This window comes from Psittacula echo, assembly GCF_963264785.1.
Source record: "Psittacula echo genome assembly, chromosome: 7".
In the NCBI taxonomy this organism is placed as follows: Eukaryota; Metazoa; Chordata; class Aves; order Psittaciformes; family Psittacidae; genus Psittacula; species Psittacula echo.
The window spans coordinates 11,954,840-11,980,045 of record NC_137740.1 but is presented as its reverse complement, the minus strand read 5'-3'; the positions used below and the strand labels follow the sequence as shown (position 1 = coordinate 11,980,045).

Sequence of the window (25,206 nt, the reverse complement as noted above, 5' to 3'; positions counted from 1 at the left end):
CAATGATCCTGCCTAGCAAGCTGGCTGTAAAAGGAGTGGCCTGACAGTCCCAAACAAAACCAAACCCAACACAGAGCTCTGCAACACAAGTGGGAAAGTGGTGCTGGAGCACTGAACACCTCCAATGCCACAAGCACAGAAGATGGTGCAGCAAGGAGGTCTCTGTGCCCAGTGCTGCAACTGTGCTGTATCATTGCGTAAGCCTAACCTAAGAAACATGGTCTAGCACCACTCACACACAGTAGTCAGGGAACATGGAGATGTACTTGAGTGGGATAATGTCTGTTTAGCGAGGACATCCCAGGGGATATTCTCCACAACCAGCCCCAGCCTCTCCACCTTGCCGTCCTTTTAGAGGACACCACCAGACAGACAACAGAGGTACTGCAACAAGAGGCTGAGGAGCACTGTTCTCCAACAGAGTGAGGAAAGGCCTGGAAGCACCCCGCAATCTATCCCTATGGGATATGGCACAGTAGCAAGCCCTGCTTCATCTTCCTCTTTGTAGCCGATTTATGCTGATAGGGAAATAAAAACGTTCCTTCATCAGAAGAATGTTCAATTATTTGAATAATCAGCAATCAAAAATTTACATGGACCTGTTAATAAAAAGTTTAAACAAATACAGTTGCGATGGATTTCTCAATTATTAAAAAATATACAAGAAATTAAAAAAGCCGACCACCGAATAAAAGCGATAAAATCCTTTGTGTTCACCCCCTCCTTCTCCACTCCCTTCCCTCCTTCCAGTCTAATGTAAGAGCAGAAGTGGCAATTTGTTTGGTGTCTTCAAAGAATAATTTGTCTATGTTATTTAATAGAGATCCATGGCACCAAGGTTCTGGAGTGCAAATGAGCCTGCTGAGTGATATCCATGCAACAAGCCTCTCACATCACTTCTGGAGAGAAACAGAGAGAGGGAGAGAGAATAAAAAAAATATTGCTTTTTAATATTCAAAAACAGTTTGCAAAATTTAATCAAAGCAGAGCAAAAGCTAACATTTTTACCACTTTGACATTTTTATTAGCGCTTTCATAAATTTTTAAAACATGAATGGAATTAGTTTAACAACAACAAAAAAAAAAGAAAAAACAACTGCCTGAAAACATCTGGAAGAGACAAATAAGAAATAATAAAAAAATAAAGAGAAAAAAAAATCCAACTCCTGTGAGTAAAATTAGCATGTGGAAAACGCAGCCGCTGCGGAGGAACTAAAGCAGTTTTTGGACCCTGGCTGCAACCTTCACGACCCACAGGCGGAAATTATCCTGAGGTCGTACATATGAGCTGGTGACATCACCTCGCTGGCAGGCGAGGGGAGGGCAAGAAGGTGGGTGGGTAAATGGAAACAACAAATAATTTCAATAGCTAGAAGAAACACCCGATTTCCATGGTGGACGGAGGCTGTGGCAGCAACAGAGCAGCTTTCTCCCCTTGGAGGAGCAGGCACACAGCCCAAATCAGGGCACGTGGGGAGCACGTGCCACTGGGATGGAAAGTTAGGGGGAAAAGAATGAAAATAAAATGAAGTGTTAACAGTGCCAAAGTGCCCAGGTGTAGACATGGAGCAGCCAGGCTGCAGAGGACACATGGCTTAACCATTTCCCCACAGTCGGCTGTGCCAAGCTCTGCCACGCAGGCTGAGGCAGAGCGGAGGGTTGGAAGCATCCTTCCTCACAGCCACACCACCCCACAGGGAGCCACCAAGTTTCCCCTGGAAAGACATGAAATTCAAGCTGTGGGCTGGAAGAGGAGGAGGACACGGAGGGAAAATATCTGAACATCACCCAGATTGCCTACTGTGGTGGAGCCAAACTCACCGGCTTTAGCTGCCCAGGGGGACCCTTGGAAACACGAGAAACTCAACCTGAGTAAGAAATGATGGACACAGCTGATCCTCCCTTCAAAAGAGCTACCACAGACAGGCTCTGAAGGCAGCAGATTTATGTTCAGAAGGAAAACATATGGCAAAGTTTGAAGCCAATGGACAGGATGTCACAACAGAGCCAGGCTTAACCCCAGGATAACACCACCCTGTCCTTCAAACCATGCTGGGCCAGCTCATTGCCTCTTAGGTCGGCATCCCACCCAAGGGCCGACCATGGAAGCGGGTAAGCCCACAGCAGGGCAAGAACAGCATTCCTGCTCTCAGAGAGGGACATGCACCGGCTGGATTTCACAGCAGGACTGCGTTGCAATGCTGAGATTGGTTCTAAGGGACCAGAAACATCCTCAGGGGCCATCAAGGGGCTGGACGCAAAGTGAGACTGAAAGACAGCCCTGCTGCTGATCTGATACACAAAGGCGTCGCTTGCCTTCCAGAACCAAAGGCAAAAAGTACTTCCAGGAGGGTCAGATTAAGACAAACTGAGGAAATAAAAAGCCGTACTAAAAGAAAATGTGGAAAATCTAACAATATCCAGAATTACTGCAGGTCTGTGGGAAGCACACAGCCAGGAGCAGGGGTGGAACCCCAGGAGCAACTCAAGTGTCTTGGGAGAAAGCGCAGCCGCTCTTCTGGGCTTATTTGGTCAGTTTTTGAAGCAAGCGGTAAAGGACCTTTCCCAAAAGGCTGTTTATCTGCACACTTCCTATAGCGGAGATTTTTCCAGTCTCTGGCAGTGTTTGCTCCACTGGTATCTAAGGCAACAGATACCAGCCCCATGAAATCAGCCCCACTCCTCACTAACGACGTTAGCCAGTCCTGCAATGAAATTTAACCTGTGACACTGCTGTACTTTTCATTTAAACTTTCATTTGGAGAGAAGCAGTGTTTGGAGACCCTGCAGTTTGTCCTGCTAATAAAGACAAGTGTTGGGACCTTTAAAGGTGCCATTCATCTTTTGCCTTTATTAAATTCAATTTTCTTAAGCCCATGATACATCATGAAATTAAGAGTTGACATTCCTGCAGAAACAAAAATATCTATCAACCATAAACAGAAGGAGGGGGGGTGAAAGAGGCCTCTATTACCAAGAATTTATGGCTTTAAGTTGATCTGTTTCTACTTTTTTTCTCTCTCCTGTTTTTTTTCTTTTACAAGCATATGGTTTGTTTTAGATATCCAAAATGTTATTACAGATCTAGAATTTCATTAGTAATTATTATGAAACGGTGAGCACTTAGACACACACACACACACAACCCCCCAACAGACCGGGATGCAGGAAGGCAGTCGGGCGCTCTCTCACATTTCACAGCAGCCCTGCAGGCTCAACACACTCAGCTCCATCAAGGAGCATCATACTCAGCTCTATCAAGAACCTTCACTGCTTCTTCCTGGGTGGGAAAGGTAGAGGAGAGAGTCACCAGGGAATTAAAAAGAGATGCTCACTGACACTTCCTTTCTTTGTGTTAGTCTCATCATCCGTAAGCGTTACCTTGAGATCCTCACCCATTTCCACTTCCAACACTTGAGTACATGTTCCAGCTTCAGCAGTGATTTGTGCCAGCAGCATTTGGGGCTTCTAAGTATTTATTTATTTATTTATTAAATCCCCCACAGATTTTCTTTCTAGCACAACCAGAAGTTATGGATGTGCTGAAATAATGCTGAGGGTGTCCAGAGGCTGCAAATAGCCGCCAGCTACCAGAAGAACAAATGTACCCATTAGAATTTTGCGAGCACTGCAATTAGGTATTTTATTTAGCCCTGCAAAGTAACTTGAAAGGAAATCCAGGATTCAAACCACCAGCAATAAATAAGCAGCTTTTTATTTTCCTTTCATTGTCATGAAAAGTTGAACATGTTTTCTGTTGAGAAATTCTGCATGCAGCTCCCAATTACAGGCATTTGCATTTATATTGTTGGAACACAGAGCTTCTAAAATCAATATTAACACGCTTAAAGAAAAAGACATTGGCACCCTGTCCCTCCCCTCAGCTGCGCCCCCAAACACGGGAACAATAGGATCCTACAGAGCCGGAGGCTTAGACATATCCATTACCAGGTCCACTCTCTTTACAACAATCTTGCATTTATGATTTCACGGTACTTCAAGCAAATCCATGTGACAGCTTGCTCGGAATTTCTGCCTTTTTTAAAAAATAAACTAAACAAATATTCCCTCCAAAAAAGATGTTCCAGGTGGAAGCCTCCTATGAAACCTGGCTGTCCTAGGCCAGGGGACAGGGTGGCAGCAGGAGGCTGCAGGGCCACTGTGGAATGGCGAGGGGCTTCCTTTTAAGAAGGATTTGAAATATTCATGAGGGCATGTGAAAGCAGTGCTATAAACCCACCCCTTCCTTACCCAACCATCCTAAATGAAACCCTCCTCCCTTTAACAGCAGAGCAGGGATGCACAAATTCAGCTGTATTGATCTTCTTGCTAATAAAAGAAATGAACAAGCACACAACTGTACTCGCTAAATAATTTCCTGTAACAGACAGATCTCTGGAGTTCAGAGAAGAAAGCATCTGAAGTTACACTAATTCCCACAGAGGAATCTTTTTGCATATCCTTTCGGTTTTGGAGCACACACCACCATTAGATGAAAAGAGCACAGTGCCTAGCGAGAGCTTCCTGGCTCTCAAAACCTTTTAATCCAGAAGCCCACATACGAAGTGGACAGGGCGCACTTCAGAAGACCCACTTACATATTTGAGGAAGATTGTGTGGCCTATTCAGTTAAAAAACTACCAGAGAAGAATTTATCCCTTACTCCCACCCCCATGTGAAGAAGTTGAATAAACACAAGAATAAAAGATACCCATAAAAATCAGAGCTGACTGTTCAAAATGCAATAAAAACAAGCAGAGGCCATTGAGAGAAAGGGATTTTTTCTGATAGGGAAAAGCATAAAACTTCCTACCACAGGACCCCTTTGCACCTTCAAGAAAGGTAAGGGCGGAAGAGGCAAGGGAGTCTCCCTGGAGGGCCACAGCCTCAGCACCAGCTCATTTTGTGCAGGGATGCTTCTTCTCCCCCAGTCTTTACAGAAAAAAAAAAAAAAGTCATTTTATGCACAAGGAGCTTATTTCTTAAACAAACACTCGTGTTTTTGATTTACACCACGGGCTGCTCCTAAATAATTTATGGCGGGTTAAATTTATTGCACAGCCCTGGCCGGCTGCAAATTCGAATTGCCAAATAATTAGATTTTAGGGCAATGCTTATAAATTATCCGCCGATTTGTCCGGACTTGTTTGTCAGTTGCTTTGTGCTTCGGGTCATCTTTGGCATTTCGCTGTTTGTGTTTTAATTGCTGATTTACACTTTGACAGATGAGAGTTGATGCCTCCAACATTGGGGAGGGGGCGGGGGGTTGAAGAGCAGGAAGAATCAGAGCTTTTAAAGCCTTCTGATTTTCCTTTTTTTCCATGGCAATTAAAATCGAAAAGAGACATGGTAAGGACAGCACTGGCCTAACAGATCTGCCTCCCCAGTTCCCATCCTCAGCCTTAATTATTATTTTAACTAAAGCTGTTTCCAAGCAAGCAGCCTTGCACTGGCCCACAAGGGCAGCAACCAAGATGACCTCATAGGTCTTTTCCTCACCTCTAAATTTGTATTAAACTAACCAAAACAAGTACCATCAAGGCAATACCTCTGCAGTGGGGGACAGCAGGACTTCTGCTGAATCAGGGCTATCCTGACTTTCCAAAGGATGCCTATCTACACACACAGCGTGAAGGCTCTCAGCACTCCTGTCCCGAGTAAGTTACTCTAGGTACTGACTAACCTTGTCAAAAGGTCTCTGGGGAAGCAGCTGATGCCCAAATTTCATTTTCCACCAATACCTAGCTTAAAGTACACATATGCAAGCAACCAACTTAAAAAAAAACTTTAAAAAACTGTGATATCCCAGGAAAGCATGAAGGGAAATACAAATCAAAATCAACATACATGAGAACCAGCAGGAATATGGGAAGATCACGAAACACTGGGATAAGATGATGTGAAGACAAATTCTGCTGCCCGGTCATTGGCTATCCAAGGTCTCTTCCTCCCCCCAGCTCTTAGGTGAACCTCAGTGCCTACCTCCCAGCACTCACACTGGAGTCCAATGTCAAAGGATGGATTTCCTCAAAGATAAATTTGGAGCTGCATTTTTGTTTCTGCGCTGGCATCAAACCTGGCTCTTATTTCCAGGTGCTTCCTTACAGCTGCGAGGGTGAGGGACCATTTCTCTTCCTTTAATAGAAGCTGAAATTCACATCTAATCACATGCCTCCAGGAGCTTGAGCTTTAAAAGAGAGTCCATGCACCTGCCTGAGGGCAGCATCACCTCCCCCTAAATAATTTCTGACTTTGTCTAGGCTGTTTTTACCGACTCCAATAAGAGAGACTCACACACTCCTCAGGCACTCTATCCTCCTGTTTCATTAGCCTTATCACTGGAAAGTTTGTCCTGATGTCTAATCACAATTTCCCTTGCTGCTGTTTAAATTCAAGACTGCTCTTCTACCCACAGCAGATACAGACCAGAACATTGCCTTTTGCATTTTTGCAATGCAAGACCTCGTCATAAAATCATAGAATCAACTACGTTAGAAAAGACCTTTAAGACCATCAAGTCCAATCATTACCCCAAGAAAATACAGACCCCTCTCGTCACTGTGCTGAACACAACCCCAAAGTTATCCAGCCTGCACTCACAGTTGTACTTTGCAGACCCCTCATCACACTCACTGTCTCTCTTCTGCATCCTTTTAAAATAGTCTCAAGGGTTAAGTATGAAATCCAAAGTGAAGCACTTCCACAGCCAAGGTCCCCTCTTATAGAGACAAGAAAACGAGGATCCATGTCTCACAAATGACATTTCATCCTTAAACTTACCATTGTGGTCTTTGGAACTCCTTTTATACCTGCCATTGTATCTGAAATCTTGACAGCTGGCTCACAACCCTTGTCCTGCCACCCTGAATAAAACCTTTGGTAGTCATATGCTCCCAGGCTGGCTCCTGCCTCTCACCATCAGCATCATCTCACCTTGCCAAAACTCACAAAGCTATTATCATCTTTCTAACAGCACCCAGACATCAAGAATAAGGCAGAACCTCCCTTCTCTTTCGACACCTGGGATGAGAAATATAGACCAAAACCATCAACACTTCAACTTGTTTCTTCAAGCACTACTGACATATACTTAACCACTCAGAAAATCTCCAACGACACAGCCAACAACAATTTAAGCTTGACAGTTTGGGGGAAGTTTAGTACTCAAATCAGGTTAAAAACAGCACACACACATTTCCAAATGTTACCTTTCCATTGCAAGATGACAACTACACTATATCCTTTTTCACGTCCGCTCCTTTTTATCGCAGGCAACCAGCCTATGCAGAATTATCAAATCATTTCAAGACCCAACCTCTTCACCTGATATTGAGCAGCACAAACGATCAATGTTGCCAGCAACACTAAAACATCTGGGATGGGTAGAAAGGGCATGCTACTGCATGTAAATGAACACCCAGGGGTTTACAGACATCACAAACAGCTGCTGGTGACAGTGCACTTCTGCCTGGCAGAGAGGAATTAAATAACATAACCAAGAACTATTTTGCCAGCTAACAAGTACACAGACCCAACAAAGACAACACAGGGATGGTTGCACAGCTGGCCTAGCACAAAGAGGAAGAAAAGCACAAGACTTAGGCATGCTCTGTGCCTTTCTCACCAAAAGAGCTGAGCTGCACTTTACCAAGAAGGTTTTGCTCAAAACTAAGTAAAGACCACCTTAACACAGCAAAGACCATTCCCCAGCAATCACAGCAGCCTGAAAAGCAGTGTTCCTGCACAGCATTAGATACATGCCACACTGTGGCATGAATAATACTGCCTGCTTTTAAAGCATCATGCTGGGGTGGGGGGATGCAAAATACCTCTCCTGCCACAGAGGCTGTGAAAGAGCTGCAGGTTCACACAGGTCGTTAGCGACCACACAGGGCAGGACAAGCACAGCAAACATACAAACCTGTGGCACCCATTCCCTCCCCTTCCCTTCAGAAATGCACGTGTTGTGAACATTTCCAGCAGCACACATTACCTTCAGCAGCAGCTTTACAGAGAGGTGAACAAACATTTAAACACGATGCAGCAGACTTGCACATTCCTGAGCTAGCCTGGATCTTTTCAGGGTGACTGCCGTTCAACTACTTTCTGCTGTAACAACAAGTCTACTTAACTTTGCAACTTGTCACCTAAACCATGTGTAATGTTTGCACAGCTAAGGATACAGTGTTCAAACAGCACAGGTGGGGAATTGCACGCCGGGATGCATAACTGACGTGGGGTCTCTGCACACTGCAAGGGAAAGGGCAACATGACTGATGGCTTTAAAGTAGGCATCTCACCGGCCTGTCAATAACCAGCCAAAAGCTAAGCAGGTTGGGTCAGGTTAGGACTGCAGCAATTGGCCACCTGAGTGTTTTGGTATTTTAGGCTTGTTGCTATAATAATGCTGGGTTTATATCTTTAAATAAGAAATTGCTTTGAATATTTTTTTTCATGCATCAGACGTCTTGCCTGGTGGTCTCCTGGTTGTGCTCTCCAGGAGATCTGGGTTCAGTAACTGTTCATGTTCTCTAGCTCATCAGGCTTTAAATAAATGCAGCTAATTCTGTTGCCTGAAGCCATAACCCGCCCTGTCAGATTCATATGGGTCACAGCTAAGTTGTCCCCACTTACTGGAAGAATAAGGGACGTAATCCAAGGCAAAATGACTGCCATAGAGAATGCAGCTTTTGAGGGTTACACCACACCTGGTGCCTCAAACCCTGCAGAAGCCTCTCTAAAACACTGTTCTTCTCTCTACATCTTTTAAAATAAAGACATTAATCTCCATATTGGTCAAAATAAGATTTCACAACAGCCCAACAGAACTGCAGTGAAGCACGTGACACACGGAAAACGTGATTAAAAAAGAGCAGCATCTCTTTAATTTCAGATGCATCTTGTAGGACGTTGAGCTATGGATATCCATGTGCGTTTAGCAAGACTTCTACTGTTGAGAGGAACTAGCTACAAGGCTCAAAAAGTTTTTTCAAAAGATTGTTCAAAAAATTAACACGAACAGAAAAATCCATCTGAAGCAGCTTTTACATGAACTGTTTCCTGCCACTCTAGAACTTAAAGCATTCCGACATAAGAATGGCATAACAACAGCCATAATTGGCAAGATGATGATAAATATATATATTATTTTACTTACTTTTAGTAAAAAGACAGACTTTAAGTCACTATTACGTGCAGTTTTAATGGCATTTCTCTTGAAACAACATTGTGAGAAGCTGAATTGAGACCTGGGTATTTAAAACTACACCCAAGCCTAAGCTGCATGAAGACAGGTAATTGCAGATTAATATTCCACTGTAATACTTATGCACAAAAGTGCAGAGTTGAAGTTGCCATGGGAAACAAGCCTGAATTTCTTCTACTTTTCAGCAATTCACGATCATCCTTAATAAAGGTTTTGGCAGGTGATTTCTAATGCACTGAGCTTAACAGCCACACAAAAACCATGCAAGAAGAAAACTGCTACAGGGGGATGTCTAGATAGAATAGGCAGGCACATCTCCATTATCCGCCTCTGGGTAAGATTTTGACAGTCTCTGTTACTTGTGTGAGCCACCTTCTGCACTCCCATCCTGGCACAGAATTGCTGTGATACAGGCTCCACAGAGCACTGCTTGTGAAACACACAGAAGATACCTCACAGTCTGCTTCCCAGACTCCTCTTGAAGTAGGTTTGTGATTTCAGGGATGTATTCCTCCTAGGAAGTTCTCTGAGCCTAGGCTATGGCTCCCGAGGCAGCTTGCCTATCACACATCTACTTGCGCTGAGCAGGGAGTTCAGCAGGGACTGCACATAGAATCATAGAATCACAGAATGGTTTGGGTTGGAAAGGACTTTAAGATCATCCAGTTCCAACCCCCCTGCCATGGGCAGGAACACCTCACACTAAACCATGTCACCCAAGGCTCTGTCCAACCTGGCCTTGAACATCGCCAGGGATGGATCTGTTGCTACAGCCTAAATTTGGTGGAAATCAACATCCATTCCCATTACAAGGTGAGTCTATAAATCACAGCATCTCAGGAGCAGAGACATCATTCAGTTGTCCCCGCCTTGGGAACGAGACCATGGGTAAAGCAGTATGGGCAGCGAGAGACAGCAATCATTGCTTCCCAGGGGAACACCACTGCCCTTGACCCTCCTTGATCCCCATTATGAGGGCCATACCACGAGACCTTCAATAGGGAATGGAAATAAAGGAGTCATCAGGGCTCCTGAATGAGCATGAAGAATTTCCCCAGGGATAAAGCCAGTGAGCAGAAGAGCAGGAGGGGAAGCAGATGTGGCAGTTGCACACCTTGGTGTAGATAAAAGGATAGCTCTTCCCAGTTGTTTCTGGTAAGAAGCCAGAATAGTTTGAAGAGCAGTTAGTGAGAAATGTGAAATATGCTGCACAGTGACAAGTGCACTCTGTGAGACTTTTAGGCTAAGCTGGCTCAGTTTAGATATGTCTACTCCTCTAACGTAACCTGGATCACAGCTCAGCTTTGTATATGCAGCCTCCTTGTCAAATCCCAATGCATTTGAATTTCATTGATCTAGACTTCTATTTTGCAGGTATTAAAACAAAAGCAGAAAAAGGATCAGGATCATGGTGAAGATCAGCACCCGACTGTTCCTAGGTCCCAGGCGTGTCCTCAGACCAAACCTCCAAAACCCGTTTGCCACTGCTCCAGTGAAAGAACCTGCCACTAAAACCCTGCCCAAAATATCACTGAAATACATGGCACAGTTTGCTCACCATGACATACAGCCCAGCAGTGAAGAGAACAAAAGCCATGCTGGTCAGCAAAGAGGTAAGATGTAGGTAGGGGCATCAACTAAAGTCTTATTTTATGAAGTTGCCCAATTCTGACAGCTGTCTTCTGCCTTTGCAGCTACACTGATTCCCATGTAGCAAGAGCCATTTCTTTGTCTAATTTGCTGGTGAGGATGTGAAGAACTGACAACCCTTTCCACACATGATGTGATACAAACAGGCACTAAACACAGCAGACTAGAAAAACAACACTGAAGAACATCTCCACGTTAAAGGTGCTATCTCACCAACAAAATATATAGCATATCTGCATTGGCCCAGACCATTACTTTCCCTGCCAAGGACTTGGGGACAAAGCTCCTTAAAACAGTAGTAATCATATTCCACTCATGCTCCTTTTTACTGCCAGCTGTAAACTACCTCCACATGCATCATGGTTTTGCATCAAAATGTGCACAGACCAAGCCCATATCCAAAGGGACAAGGTAGATCCAATTTACAGCTTTGACAGGTCCGTGCACCCGAGGCAGAGCATGCAGGAAATAGCCTGACATCTCACTTGGAGAGCAGTTAAGACCTTGCTAGCAGAACTGGATGCACAACCACAACAGCCTCTCACAAAGACCCAGCAAAAGAGCAGGGAATTTGCTGTCCATTTTCCAAGAAACACAAGAGGCAGGTGGCACTCACCAGGGCACTACTGGGGATGAGAGGAAACAAATTTGACCCTGACTTGCAGCATCCCTTCAAAAAGTACAAGGGAAACCAGAGACAGGAACACATGAAAACCACTCAGACTTTAGTATATAGAAGGCCAATTGCTTGGCAGATGAGGATGAGAAATCCAGGTTCAGTTTAGAGACTCAGAAATTCTGTTTATTTGTTACTAACCCAATGTTAGTTGTTTGGTATTTAGGGGGTTTTTATCCCTTTCTAGCAGTTTTCTAATTTAAATGGAAAACCTAGGCCCATCTGGCTGACAACTGAAAATATATTTACTAATATGCTCTACTGTACTTCATCTGGATCTCTATATATTTATCTCAAGTGGTAAGTCACTGCAAAATCTCTCTGAAGCTGAACTCTTGTCTCATTACAATCCAGAGTTAACACCCAGGCAAGATAACTAAAGCAAAATCAGACAGCTCCAAAATATTGTTCTTCTCTACTTAGAAACACCATTATGTTGCACATATATCATCCAGACTATTCTTGTCCTAAAGCTTTTGGCTATCAACAGCCTTTTCCCTTGCAGAATCAAACAAGGTTGCCATGAGTACACTACTAATGCAGGTTTCCCAGCCAAAAAATTCTTACTCTCCCCCTTGTTCAGGCAGATGACAAGCATCTCATAAGATGACTTAAGAGATGGTTTCAGTTACATGTGAGTTGTTACTTCCTCAATGGAAAACAGGCTCCTTCATTTCATTCCCACTAAACAGTCTTGGCATTGCTCCTGAGAGAGCAAGTAACTGGCAAGAGCTCTGGAGGACCAGCAACAGAAAGGTGGGACAAACCAGAGAAAACGAGTGAGCCAGAACTGTGCTTTTTTCTTCCACCTCTCAGAACAGCAGCAGCAACTTGCAAGAGGATAGTTAACAGGATTGACTATTTACCTGAGGATGAATCTGTGGTTTATCACATGTAGCCTCAAAATCCAGCACTAAGAAGTAGTGATATCTCTGTGGAGGGAAGGATGACATTGCTGCCATGGAAGCTCCAAAGCCGTGGAACGCCAGTTTCCTGCTTACGATGGAGCTGTACTCTTTGAGAACACCAGCTGGGAGGAGGGAGCACACAGCTTGTCTTGCCCTTGGAAGTAAGTTTTGGGGAAACTTTGCTGCTCCAGTATGGAGGAGTGCTATCATTGAACATCCAGAGGCATCTGAAACTGAAGAGAGACTCACGTTACTCATGCAGACGTACATCTCATCTCTGTTAGCATCTCTCCACTGTCCTCTGACAGTGATTTCCTCTGTGCTTCCCAGTGGAGGTTCCAGCACTGGAAACCTGAAATAACAGTAACCTGCTCTAAACACAACAGATGACATTTGGACTGAGCTCAAGGTGTCCAGAATTACAGGCAACTGGAAGTTAACCACTGCAACAGCTCTAAATTAAGAACTACGAGACACACAACAGTCATGGCTCCAGGCAGCAGGCTGCAACCCCCTGCTGAACCTTCTCATAGTAGAACACAACACAAACCACACAAAACATACAAAATCTGTTCTAAACCCCACTGAAACAGATGATCTCCAGAGGTCCCTTCTAACCCAAACCATTCTGTGATTCTAAGGAGGCTTTTTGTCTTTTCATATACTTCTGATACATAGTAGAATTCAATACAACAATACATATATCAACACTACAACCCATCCAAACAGCTTTGCCCTGAAACACCTGTTTAGTTGCACCAAAACCTCCCACTTCCATTACAAATCCATGCATCTGGTGGCTGGAAGGCTCCTCCCCAGAGGAAATACTCATTTGCTCTGTGTATGAGGTTTCTCAGAGATGTGATTCTAGTGCTACACTAAATTTCTTCCTTCAGGTAGCTCTCAGAGGATATTGGTCCAACAAACCCACACCCAGAGACTTCAGGAACTCTAAAATACAAGAAGGACTCTATAAGGTTACAGTCTCCCTCCCAAAGAAATACCTCACCCACCCATCACCTTCTGATGCTTCTATTTAACAAATGCTATGTAATAAAATACATTATCCATGTGAGACTCCCTGGATTACCCCCATGCTTTTTCCTTCAAGACATTCCAGGAAAAACTCAACTGGACTGTCACTGCCCAAGGCAGGTCAGCCTCAGGGCTGTTAATAGATTTATTGGATGAGAGCTCAAGCCCAACTCATGGAGGTGTTACATAGCTGGGTACAGTGACTGACAGCGAAACAGGTAACCTGCAACAACACAGTCTTCTTGAACAAGGATAGAAGCACCCCTCTAACTGTGTGTGTACAGATATATACGTACGCCTTGCTATATAGAGATTTAAATCCATCCCTCCACCCTCATGGTTGGTCCTATTGCCCAAGGCTCTGGGCAAGACCTCCATCCCACCATGTGTCACCCACTCGCCTGGTTTCTGAGTCCTCCCTTGTGTCTGCACTTGCTGTTGGCACCACTGTGAAGAGCTGGAAGTGCCTGCTATGAGAGATGGAGCAGAAATGGGCAAGGCAAAACAGAGGACTCATCATTGCCCGTGAACAAAGTGGCTGTTTGCACAAAAGACTGCATTTGCTCTCTCCCATCCGTTAGTCCGTCAGGTAAATAATGCACGTGCCAAAACACACACTTAATGAGGTAAATAATATGCCTTGAATAACGGCTAAATCTGTATTTACCTGCGAGACCAGAGAAACTCGAAAGGACCAGATTAGGAGATAATTGCGGCTGAGCACGTTGTGTGCCTCGAGTAAACATGCATTTGGTAACCTTCCCTTTCCAAGGTTTTGAGTGAAAGGCAAAAATCAAAGGAGATGAGACGTTTAAGACTGAGCCAATGCTCACACTGCCAATTCCGTATCATAAATGCATCTCCATCTTGTGGCTTTCACATTCTGGGGGGTGCTTGCTTTCTTAAAGCAGTGTGTCAGGCAGCAGGTACCTGGAAAACTGAAAACTCAAGTTACAAAACCATAATGAAGAGCCCAACATTGTCTTTATCCTAAAGGGGCTCAGTTCTACTTATTGCTTTTCCATCTACTGCTTTTACTGTCATTAATGAAAGCATGACAGCCAAACAGAAGTTATATTCACTTCTAACCTGCCCCAGATAATATACATACTTTATCAGATGAGAGATATTTAAGATATACATGCTTTAAATCTTCAAACTACCGGCTATGAATCTGAAGGCACATCACAGCAAACATAACGTCTCAGAACAAAGCAGCTTGTAAGTTAGTTGCAGTAAAACCTGGTCTTTAGCCTACTGCATAAAGTAAAACACACAGTTGGAGTGGGGGAGGCAGGCAGGCTCCAACCCCTATATCAAACACAGGCAATAAAACATACATAATCCACCCACATGCAGCAAGATCAGTACCTCTCTAATTTATCTCAACCAGCAAGACCAGGGCATCAGACATGAACCCCACAAATCTTCGGGCCGGCCACACCATGCACAGTAGTGCAGAGGTTCCCAAGCCACTGAGCTACACAGCAAAGGTAAACCAGCCACCTGGGCAGGATTCAGGCACAGCACCACGCAGCCATGGCAGCACCACTCCAGACCACAGCAGGCCTGTGTCCCACAGGTACCATGGGACATCACCACAGGGAAATAACAGCCAATATCTAGTGCCTGTTTACATTAACAATTTCTGCAGGTGGTTCGTGTCTAATGACAGGACCAGGCTTCCTCCCTGTTCTCCTGTGTAGCAGAGGGAGCAATGCTCCAAACAAAGGTGCATGAGTGGGGTATTGAATGCTGGTTCCCCTACACAGATGGCATACAAATAAGGGCAACCCCACTGCAAACTCTGCACCTTCAGCCAAATGAAGTTTTAACTGCATGTTTACCCAGACACTGCTCTAGATGCCCTGGGAAGACCTCACATCATCTTCTTTGGCAAGGTCAGAGCATGAGATAGCTGGTGAGCAAACAGACTTTATTAGAAGTCACGTAAAGCACTTATAACGGCTACGACAATGCAAAGCACTCGCAATTATCCTGTATTTTTTCCAACAGACAACAATGCAAGCAATGCAGCTTCAAAAATTAGAAACCCAGCTCTACCCATACAAATCCACATGTTCAGTGATTCCATTTCCAAGCCTATGTAAAATGCCACATATATTTCTTACACACACAGGATCTTAGACACACAATAATCTTAAGACAGGGCAAGCTGTCACATCTGGCATTCAGCACTACTAGGTTAATATTTCATATCACACAGCTCTGATTACTTACACAGATACATATGAAACATAATGGGACCACGAACTGAGACTGGACCTCAGGAATTATTTTGACAGATTCCACACAGACCTAGGAAGATGCACTTTACATTTGCAACACCCAATAACAGGGGAAACAGCCATGCGTAGTGGGTTTCAGCTGGAAGATAAAGTTTGTGTTATGTGCTGTATAGCAGCATGTGCCACACGTGACATTGTCTAATCAACAACTGTCTTTAAGTCATTAGAAAAAACATCTGATCTGGACATCAGTTACCTGCAGGGAACAGGACAAGCTCAGGCTGACCATAGGTCTTGCTTGCTTAGTGGTCAGAGAATATGATACTAAATCATGACAGTTTGACCACCAGCAAGTGAGGAAAGCCAAGAGAAAGGCAAGTGCCAGCTTCAGCCACCAGCTTGCCAGGGACCCCACCAAGTATGAAGCAGAGAATCTGCACTGGCAGCCATCATGCTCCAGGCTTCCCACTGGGGAAGCTGCTTAGGGGGGACCACAAGGGGCAAGGAATTCCTGCCACGTGGAGAATGCTGGTGACAAAAGCCAGCAGGGCACTGAAAGTGCTCTCTCCTACCTGCGGGGCAGCCCCAGAGCCACAGAGATGGGCACTACGTGCAGAGGATTCAAATCCATCAATGGAGAGATGAATTAGCCTATGAACTTGAGCTAACAGGCTTTTTGCACATAACATAATATTTACCTTCTACAACCACATCTAATTAAAGTACCTAGCAGCAAGAGAAGGCATGACTTTAACAGCTTGCCTTCAACCCAAAAATACGCCCCTGCACTGTCTAGTTTGATAAGCTGACATGGAGAGGGGGCAAGAAGACCAACACCTAAGTTCAGGTTGGAACCTCCATTTACACATGAATTACATTGTTATAGCAATATGGCCCTTTAAGATACTAAAAACCAAAAAAAATTCCCATACCAATCTAAAGGACAAGACAAATAGAAATTAAAAAATAAAAGCAACCAAGCTTTGGGAGTTTCATGCTTCCTTTTAATCCCTGTGAAAAGCCTGAATAGGGGCAGCTGCAACTCCTGGTCTCTTATGGACAACTGAACTTAAGGCTAGAGCAGCCAAAACCAACCCAAACGGTAAGTCAGGTTTTTCTTACTTTATTAAATTATAGTGTCTCGTTTTATTAAATTATAAATATAAAAGGTAAAATGATAGGGTAATAAAGATGCTTCTTGCAGAACAAAACTGCATACACTTAGGAACACCTGGAACAGAGTATAACAAACTTCCCTTTTGGTAGCTGTTCAAATGCATACTCAGAGGTCAAATGTGAGCCCATATTTCAGTTGTGTGAAGATTTAACTGAAGAACAATAGAGATAACTCCATATATTTTTTTTAAATCAATCTTAAGCCAAACACAAGTATTTCATTATATGAACAACAATCCAAAAATGACAGCATCTGGCTAGCCTGCAAAGCAGGAAACAAGAGACTATGAACAAAAGCAGCTTATCCACTCTTCTGATCCAAACTTGGAAAAAACCCAACAAAACAAAACCAGAAAAAATACATAAAGTAAAACAAACAACAAAACACAAAGCTTTCAGAACCATTTTAATAATGTCACATAGTTTTAGACAGGCAAATTTGCTTCTTTACTTTGTTAACCTCACAGTATCATCCCTTGAACATGAATCTAGTACACTTCATGCTTGCACTCCCTGGCTTTGGCTGGGTTTGTCTCCGGCCCTGCTAGACAACCAAGCCTGTGTTTTGGAAAATACATAACATAACTTTCCCAAGCACTGCCACAGGATGCCTATATGCTGTCCCATCATTATCCAGCTCAGATACAACTTGGCATCAAGCATTTTGTTTTTACAGCATCCACAGTCATACCCAGCCTCTTCCCACTACAGATGAAGAGGTCCCTGTTCTCAAGAACTTACAGTCTAAAATTAGATGCAATACAACAAGTGAGAGTAAGAGCAAAGAAAGATGAGGGTTACAGGAGCAAAGTCAGGCAACCACTCATCTAGGAGGTATCTGCATCTCGGTAGTTCAATTAAAAAAAACCCAATTCACTCTATGTAGGCACCGGCTTCCCTCTATATTGGCCATTATAGAGGAGATAAGTAACACAGGGTTGACTAAAGGATGGAGGGCACTCTTGGGTTAAGGATGGTCTGTCCCGTTCTTGAGCTCATTCTTCCTGCTGCATTCCTTGGCTGATATGTCATAGGCACCACCAGATATGTCAGCTATGTAACAGCACCAGCATCTCTTCCATTGTGACACCACAGACGCGATGGCTTGTGAGATCACAATGAGCGAAGAAGGCGCTGATTAGTTAGGGAAGCACTTCCTGGGGCTATCGCACCCTATGAGGCTGGGAAACAAACACATCTCAGTTCACTTGACAACACAGTGAAACACAAGAGACTTCCACACGTGAACTCATCCAAACAGACCAACCAGAAGCTATCCCAAAGATGCACAGTACAATTCAAGTCCAATTTTATTAGGCCACCTCTGCTAAGCAATCCATTTTTTGTGACTGGTCTCCTAAGGCAGGCTTTGTTGTGTATTTTTAAACCTTCTCCAAGAGTAATTGTAGATAGGTAAATGGGCGTAAGCTGGAGTCCAAAGAAGTTCCAGCCAGTAAAGGACTGGTCACTTAGAGGAAATGTAAAGAAAGGAAACAACAAAAAATAAACCAAAGAAGCAACACCACAGATGCATGCAGAAAAAGACTGGAAAGCTGCAGTGGAAGAGCAGATTTGGTATTAAGGAAAAGACCATTTGCAGAGGATCAGACTGAGAATCCTTTAGTCCAGTCTCCTGCTTCTGCATGGGAGCCGTAAGAAAATGCTCCAGGATGAAGCTACACAAAATGGGCTTAACCAAGCCAATGGTTCTGGGAGGCCAAAAGGAGGCAGGCCTGTCCTTCCCTCTCTGTTTTACTCTCCTTCTAATTACTTTACACCAGCTCCTGAGCTTGTCTGGCCCCTTTCTAAGACGACCCAACTTCAGGAACCTATAAAAGGACTAATGGAGCCAGAATAAAACACAATTAAAACAAGATAGTTTCCTGCTGGTTTAGTGGGATGAATCAGCTCAGGGACAGGCTGGGTGAGTGCCAAAGCTCAAAGGAGAGGATGGGCTCACACTGGCAGAAGTGGGAAGAATATGAGCTACTGGGAGCTGTTGGCTGGCTCAGCCACTCACCAAGCCACATACACAGAACAGGACAGACATGTGGGAAGGCATGGCACTTTGCAGGAAATGGAGAAGGCATCTGAGCTTTAGCAGCATAAACACATAAAACTCAAACAAGAAGCCCATAGGACCATCCTGTCTGAACCTCATGTAATGCTGGCCATAAAGTTTCCACTTCATCACTCCTGAATTGAGCCCAAAGGCTTGGGCATCTTTCAGAAAAAGTTTCTGGCCTTGAATTGCAGCAGCAAGCATGGAGGCTCCCCACTACCTTCAGACAGCTCATTCCAAAGGTCAGTCCATTCACTGTCAAAAAATAGCACATCTTAGTTTTCATTCAAACTTTCCCAGCTCTGCTCTTTGGAGCAAGTTCAGAGATTTACGGCATTTCAGTGCTCTTGACCCACAGCAGAGCTCCCAGTGCCAGAAGTAAGAGATTTGTAGCTACTATGCTTCTAGTCAGTAAAAGCTACTATTACATATTGGCCTAATTTAGTGGAAAGGAGACACAGCAGGCCACCCTTTGTTTAATGGAATCTAGCACACATAATTACTTGATCTTCATACACATGAATGCCACAGTTGTCCAAACTACTTCAACAGCCGAACACCTTCGTTATCTGAAGAATGAACTTGAAGGTTAACGCCTGAGAGTGCCAAATGAATCTTAGTCTGGATTTGGGGAGACATCACTTGCATTGCTCAGTATACTGGTCACTTCTGATCTTCACAAATGAACTCCAGAAGTGTTAAAAGAAAGTCTGTACTCTGCCAAAGCTCTGTCCTGGTAGACAAGCAAATGCTCCAAGCAGAGTAGCAGCTACGATGAGGAACATTTCCAGAAGGTGTTCCATGGTTTCCAGACAACCCTGTCTCAGTGAGCCTGGAAAACGTTAAGCCTAATATTCAACCACAGGAAAAAAAAAAAAAAAAAATAATCCAAAAAAACAAACAACTGTAACAAATGCAGTTGAATTAAAAAAAAAAACACAACTTTTTTTGGGGGGTGGGAGTGGGTCAGAGTAAAGTATCTGCACAATGTACCTGGAGAGAACACAGCTTCTCAGTTGGCATTTGCCCAGCACAGGTAACTTCTCTTAGAGGAGAGAAAAGTTGCCAAATGGTATCTAGCAGCAACAGCCAGCACCTCTGCTCTAGATTACACTTTGAGAGCCACAGCTTGTGCTCTTCTCCCCTCACTCACCTGGTTGCCATTGTCCCATCCTGGTATGTCAGCTCAGCATGACTGGAGTAAAACACTCAGGATGACTATTTCCAGCAAAAATACATGCTTCAGACCCAAGGACAGACTTGTGATAAACGCACTGTGCTCTACAGTCTCACGGCCCTCCACTGCAGGTGGGTACTAGATCGATATAGGGCAGTCAAGTGCAAAAGCTTCACACATTTAAGCCTCTTCCAAAAAGTTAAGGGAAAAAAATAATAGGAAAAGAAAACAAAATCAAGGCCTACCAAAGTTTACAGAACCAAAACAAGATAAGCACTGAAACAGCTGTGATCGGGTCTCCTAAAGGAATAAAACTCACTTTGGGTATCTCTCAACTGCAGGGCAGACACCAGGTCATATCAGTGTATACTGAATCCAAGAACTTCTTTATTTAGCATCAAGCACATAAGCATTTTCTTCTAACTGCTTTAATGGGTTTCTCCTTTTGGATTTTGGTAACACTCAAATCTGTCTGGCTACATATACTAACTTAAAAAAAAAACCCAAACTCACCCACAAAACCCCCCAACACATCATTTGTGTAGGGAAACCCAACAGTTTGAGATGAACAAGAACCATTGAAAGGGCCACTCTTTGAAACAAGACAAGCATTAAATTAACACACTATAAATTAACATGAAAATCCAGTTGCAAAGGCCAGAATTCAGTACTTGAAAAAGGAACCAAAAGCATATGAAAGCAAATTTCCCAAGTGCAGATGCTGAAGAGTACCTGGACTTCTAACACATCACTTCAGAGTAATTCATTCTTGGAAACACAAGTTCAAACACCAGCTTTTAACATCAAGTAATATGAGATGCTACAATATTGCAAGCAGCAACTAAAGAATAAAATAAATCCCAGTTACCATTAAAAAAAAGTGAAATATATAAAATCCTAAAACAACTAACAGCACCTGATGGGACATGTGCCATTGAGATGTACCTGCCTGCAGCCCTGTGCACGTCATCCTTCCCAAGGCACAGTGCAAGCATTAGCCTATTCGAACACTTGCTGGTCCCTTGCATTGCAACTGAATATAAGGAGTTTGGACTAAGCAGGAGCTGTCAATCCACCCACTTCTGAACCCAAAAGCTCAATAAGGAAAGCAGATAAGTAAAGAAGTAGTAAAACAAATGCGAGACTTATTAGCAAGCAGGCCAGCAATGATCATGTAAAACCACCAGACACAGGACTTGTGAAAGACAGAATGTAAGGAGTAAATGACAACACCTTTTCATACATCTGAGTTTAGAAAGAACACCTGTAACAGCACAGCAGCTTAGAAGAAACACCTGTAACAGTACAGCAACAAGAAAAGAAGAAATTCCTTCTGCCAGTCAGAAAATAAGTAAATAGATCCTGCACTTCTAAGCCTTCTCAAGTTTACTCCAGCCTCAAGATCCAAGACAAGTGACAAATTCAATCCCACAGCATAAAAAAATAGAAAGGAAAGAAACCCCAACCAAACCTCTTACTCCTCCATCACTGCCATCTAGGAACCTCCACATCCCAAAGGAACATTAAAGTCCCCATTGCTGCTGCCTCCTGCTCCCCCCGCACACACCCCCTAGGTACACAGCCGGTTCTCCCTTCCTCATGCCCCAACAGCAACGGATCCCGCTTGGGCTGGGACCCCGCTCCGGGGGGCCGCTGCCACCGCCGCCCTCCACACTTCCGCCGAAGTACAGCCAGAGAGCGGAGGGCCCGGCAGTCCCGCGCTCCGGCGCAGAGGAGCCGCGGCTCGGCGTCGAGCGGACGAGGTGTCACCACGCCTGCCCGCCACCGCCCCGTGCCCTCCCCTCGGGCCGGGCCACCCCCCCCGCCTCCCCACACCCCCGGAGCCGCCCCGGCCCGCAGCCCGCCTGGCCGCCCCACACCCCGGGCCGCGAGCCGCCGCCCCAGCGCAGGCCCCGCCACCCCCGAAGAGAGGCCAGGCCGCGCCTCCCTCATCTCCCCCCTCCGGGCCAGGCCTCCACCCCCCGCCCCGGGCCACGGCGGCCCCACACCTCCACCGGGCCTGCCGGGCCCCCGCGCCGGCTGGGCCCCGCCGCAGCCGTGCCTCCGCCCCCTGCCCGGCGGGGCCGTTCCCCCCCACGCGGCGGGGGCCGCCCCGGGCCGGCCCTGCCCCCCCGCCCCGCACACACTCCGCACCACGAGTCCCCAACACCGCCACTCACCTCCGCGCACTCTGACCCCCGACCCCGCTCTGAGCGGCAGCGCCGCCTGCCAACCGCAGCGCCGCCTGCCGCCGCCAGGGGCGGGGCTTCCTCTCCGCCTCTCCCCCTGGCGCAGGCGCACACCGCTCTCCTCCTCGCGGGGTACGCTGGGGTTTGTAGTTCGGCTCCGCCGCACCGCCTCCTCGCCCTCCCCCGCCGCGTGGCCGCACCTCGACGCCGGCGCCGCGCCGGGTCGCGCTTCTGCGGCCCCATGGGAGCCCATCGGCCTCTCCCTTCACATTGGCTGCAGCGGAGAAAGCCACTGTACCCTTGCTGAGTGATGCGGCCGCCGGGAATGGGTCTCGTCAGCGCTCATGCTGTTAATTCATCTGCGTCTGGTCGATGCTGCCGGTGCTGAGAACTCTGTTGATCTACATGGTGCCTGGGTAGGGCTGCACCAGTAATCACAGCTGATGTCGGCTGTTGTTTTCTTGTTTCATTTGATTAAGTCAAAGTCAGGTCCCTCACCAAGCCTGGGGCTGTCTTTCCTCCCCTTAACTTGGACATCAGTCACCGCCTTCCAGATCTTCTGTGTTCATGCAGAACATGATCCTAAACTGATCCTAAACCTGAGTCTAGACCTTGCCCAGTCTCCATCAGACGCCCCAAGCTGTGTTGTGTCTTCCCCATGCACATGGCTGGCACCCACAGCCAGGACACTCACATCTTACCTGCAATGACACCTAATCTTGAGCCCACTACTGCACCATAGAATCACAGGATCAAATGGCTGGAAAAGACCTTTAAGATCAAGGCCAGCATCTACCCCATGACTGCCAGGTCCACCACTAAACCATGCCACTAAGTCATCTACATGGTTTGTGAACACTTCCAAGAATGGTGATTCCACCACTGCCCTGAGCAGCCTGTTCCAATGCCTGACACCCTTTGGGGAAGAATTTTTTCCTCGTATCCAGTCTAAACCTCCCCTGGCACAGATTGAGGCCGTTACCTCTTGTCCTATTGCTGGGTACTTGGGAGAAGAGACCAGCCACCTCCTCGATCCATCCTCCTTTCGGGCAGTTGTAGAGAGCGATAAGGTCCTGCCTGAGCCTTCTGTTCTCCAGACTAAGCAACCCCAGTTCTCTCAGCCATTCCTTGTCACACTTGTGCTCCAGACCCTTCACCAGCTTCGCTGGAAAGCACAGATGCAATGACAAGCATACTAGCTGGGGCCAGTCACGACTTTGCTTCCCTCCTTGCCCCCTGCATCAATTCATGCATCCACATTGCAAGCCAGCAGTTCTTTTGCCCCATCCCTGATACCCCACGTGTCTGTGAAGAGCGAACTCCATCACCGACTTGCACAAATAGGACTGTGAGGGATCCTGGAGGTCACCTCACCCATCCCCTGCCCACAGTCAGGAGCACTCTGTCATCTTGCCATTCTCTTAAAATCATCCTTTAAGGCCTTCTCTATCTCTGTGCCTTGAAATATCAGACAAACCTGAGCACCACAGTGATGACTGATGGCCACTTACTGATGGCCATTCTATGCAAGAAGGGCTGCCTGCACTTCCCTGGCTGCCTGGCTGGATCTGCCTGGTGCTCCTGCCTTTAATTGCATTGCGAGCTCTTCAGGCTGGATTTATCTTCTTGCTCTGTTCATATGCAGCCTTGAACTCAGGAGGCCTGAATCATGAAAGTAGCATGTCAGAACTATAAAAATACCAACAGCAAACCATTTAATAATAGAAAGAGTTCCTTTAAGCCCTCTTAGATTTGGCATCTCTCAGCCTCCCACCCACATAAGCGAAGATTATGTGAAGTTTTGCTTTTAAGCTTAGCTGAATCACTGTGATTTGTCAAGCCTTTGGTGACTAATGTATGGTTTGCCAGGAGCCCAGGAGAGTGAATTGAGGAGAGCCTTTGTGCTACGGTGTTCCTTGGATCTGTCCATGTCCCTCCTTATCAGGGATGGGAACTGGCTGAGAGATGCTTGAAATTACACTGTAACCCCAAAGCCTGAAATTCAGGACTCACAGCCTACATTTCTGGGAGGGTGAGGGAGAGGAGGCTTTTTCACCACTGGCCTCTGCATCTAGCAGTAAAACATATTTTATCTCAGTCTAGACAAGCACTGAATGGTTTATAGATGTGTGCTGTTACCCACACAACACAGCAGGCAGGAGAGTTCCTCTTGCCCATGTTTTTGAGGGAAACCTTTTTCCCATATGAGCATCTGCAATAAACAGAGGCCACATTCTGGTTTCTGCCACTCTCAGGAACCCTTGTGAGAGCCATAAAAGTTGTCCTTCAGAGACTGCAGGACAGCAATGTGATTCCCTTTGGCTACTGCATTTCCAAAGAGGTCCTTTTTTCTCACACAGCTATCAGCTGCCAAAGAAGGCACCCAAACCAGTTTGAGATGTGTTTTATTAAACATTGTCGCTGTTTCTGTAGTGTTCATATCTGAGCGTGCATGTCTCAAATAAACACTGCAGGCCACTGGAAATGTCACCTGCAGATTAATCTGGCTCACTGCAGGCTTCTGGAATAATGAGGGTGACCAATGGATACCCTGTGGCTTCCCCATCAATGCATGTGGCCCCTGTAGCATCCTGGTTGGGAGCTGCTCATCTCCCTGAGGGACTCAGTCAGTGGCAGAGCAAGAAATGCAAAGGTGAATGCCATGGGGCTTTGGGCAAACAATGTTGAGAAACTGAGTCATGCAGATGGGGAAAAGTGGGCATAAGGGCTGATAGTTGCTGTTGTGGTTTAAGCCTAGCCGACAACTCAGCCATGCAGCCTCTCACTCGCTTTCCCCCCCACTTCCTCCCCCTGCTTCCGGAGGGATGGGGAGGAGAATCAAAAGAATGTAACTCCCATGGGTTGAGATAAGGACAGCC

At 45.6% G+C, this 25,206-nt stretch overlaps 1 protein-coding gene across 12 annotated transcripts in view; it reads right to left on the bottom strand.

Annotated features, from left to right (window-relative positions):
• Positions 1-22,408, bottom strand: part of ERI3 (ERI1 exoribonuclease family member 3) — a 130,276-nt gene extending 107,868 nt beyond the window's left edge. For 10 of the 12 annotated variants that reach the window (XR_013957354.1, XR_013957355.1, XR_013957356.1 and 7 more), the window contains exons 1-4: positions 22,319-22,405; positions 15,716-15,862; positions 14,142-14,412; positions 12,398-12,672 (exon numbers count right to left, since the gene is read on the bottom strand). Coding sequence is in view for 9 of the 12 variants with exons in the window: in XM_080622737.1 (XP_080478863.1) it covers positions 12,398-12,672; positions 14,142-14,220 (354 nt within the window). In the remaining 3 variants the exon portion in view is untranslated. Of the gene's footprint in view, positions 1-12,397; positions 12,673-14,141; positions 14,413-15,715; positions 15,863-22,318 lie in introns of all 12 variants that reach the window. The other 2 variants (XM_080622731.1, XM_080622736.1) reach the window with 2 other exon arrangements.
• Positions 22,409-25,206: the final 2,798 nt, after the last annotated feature.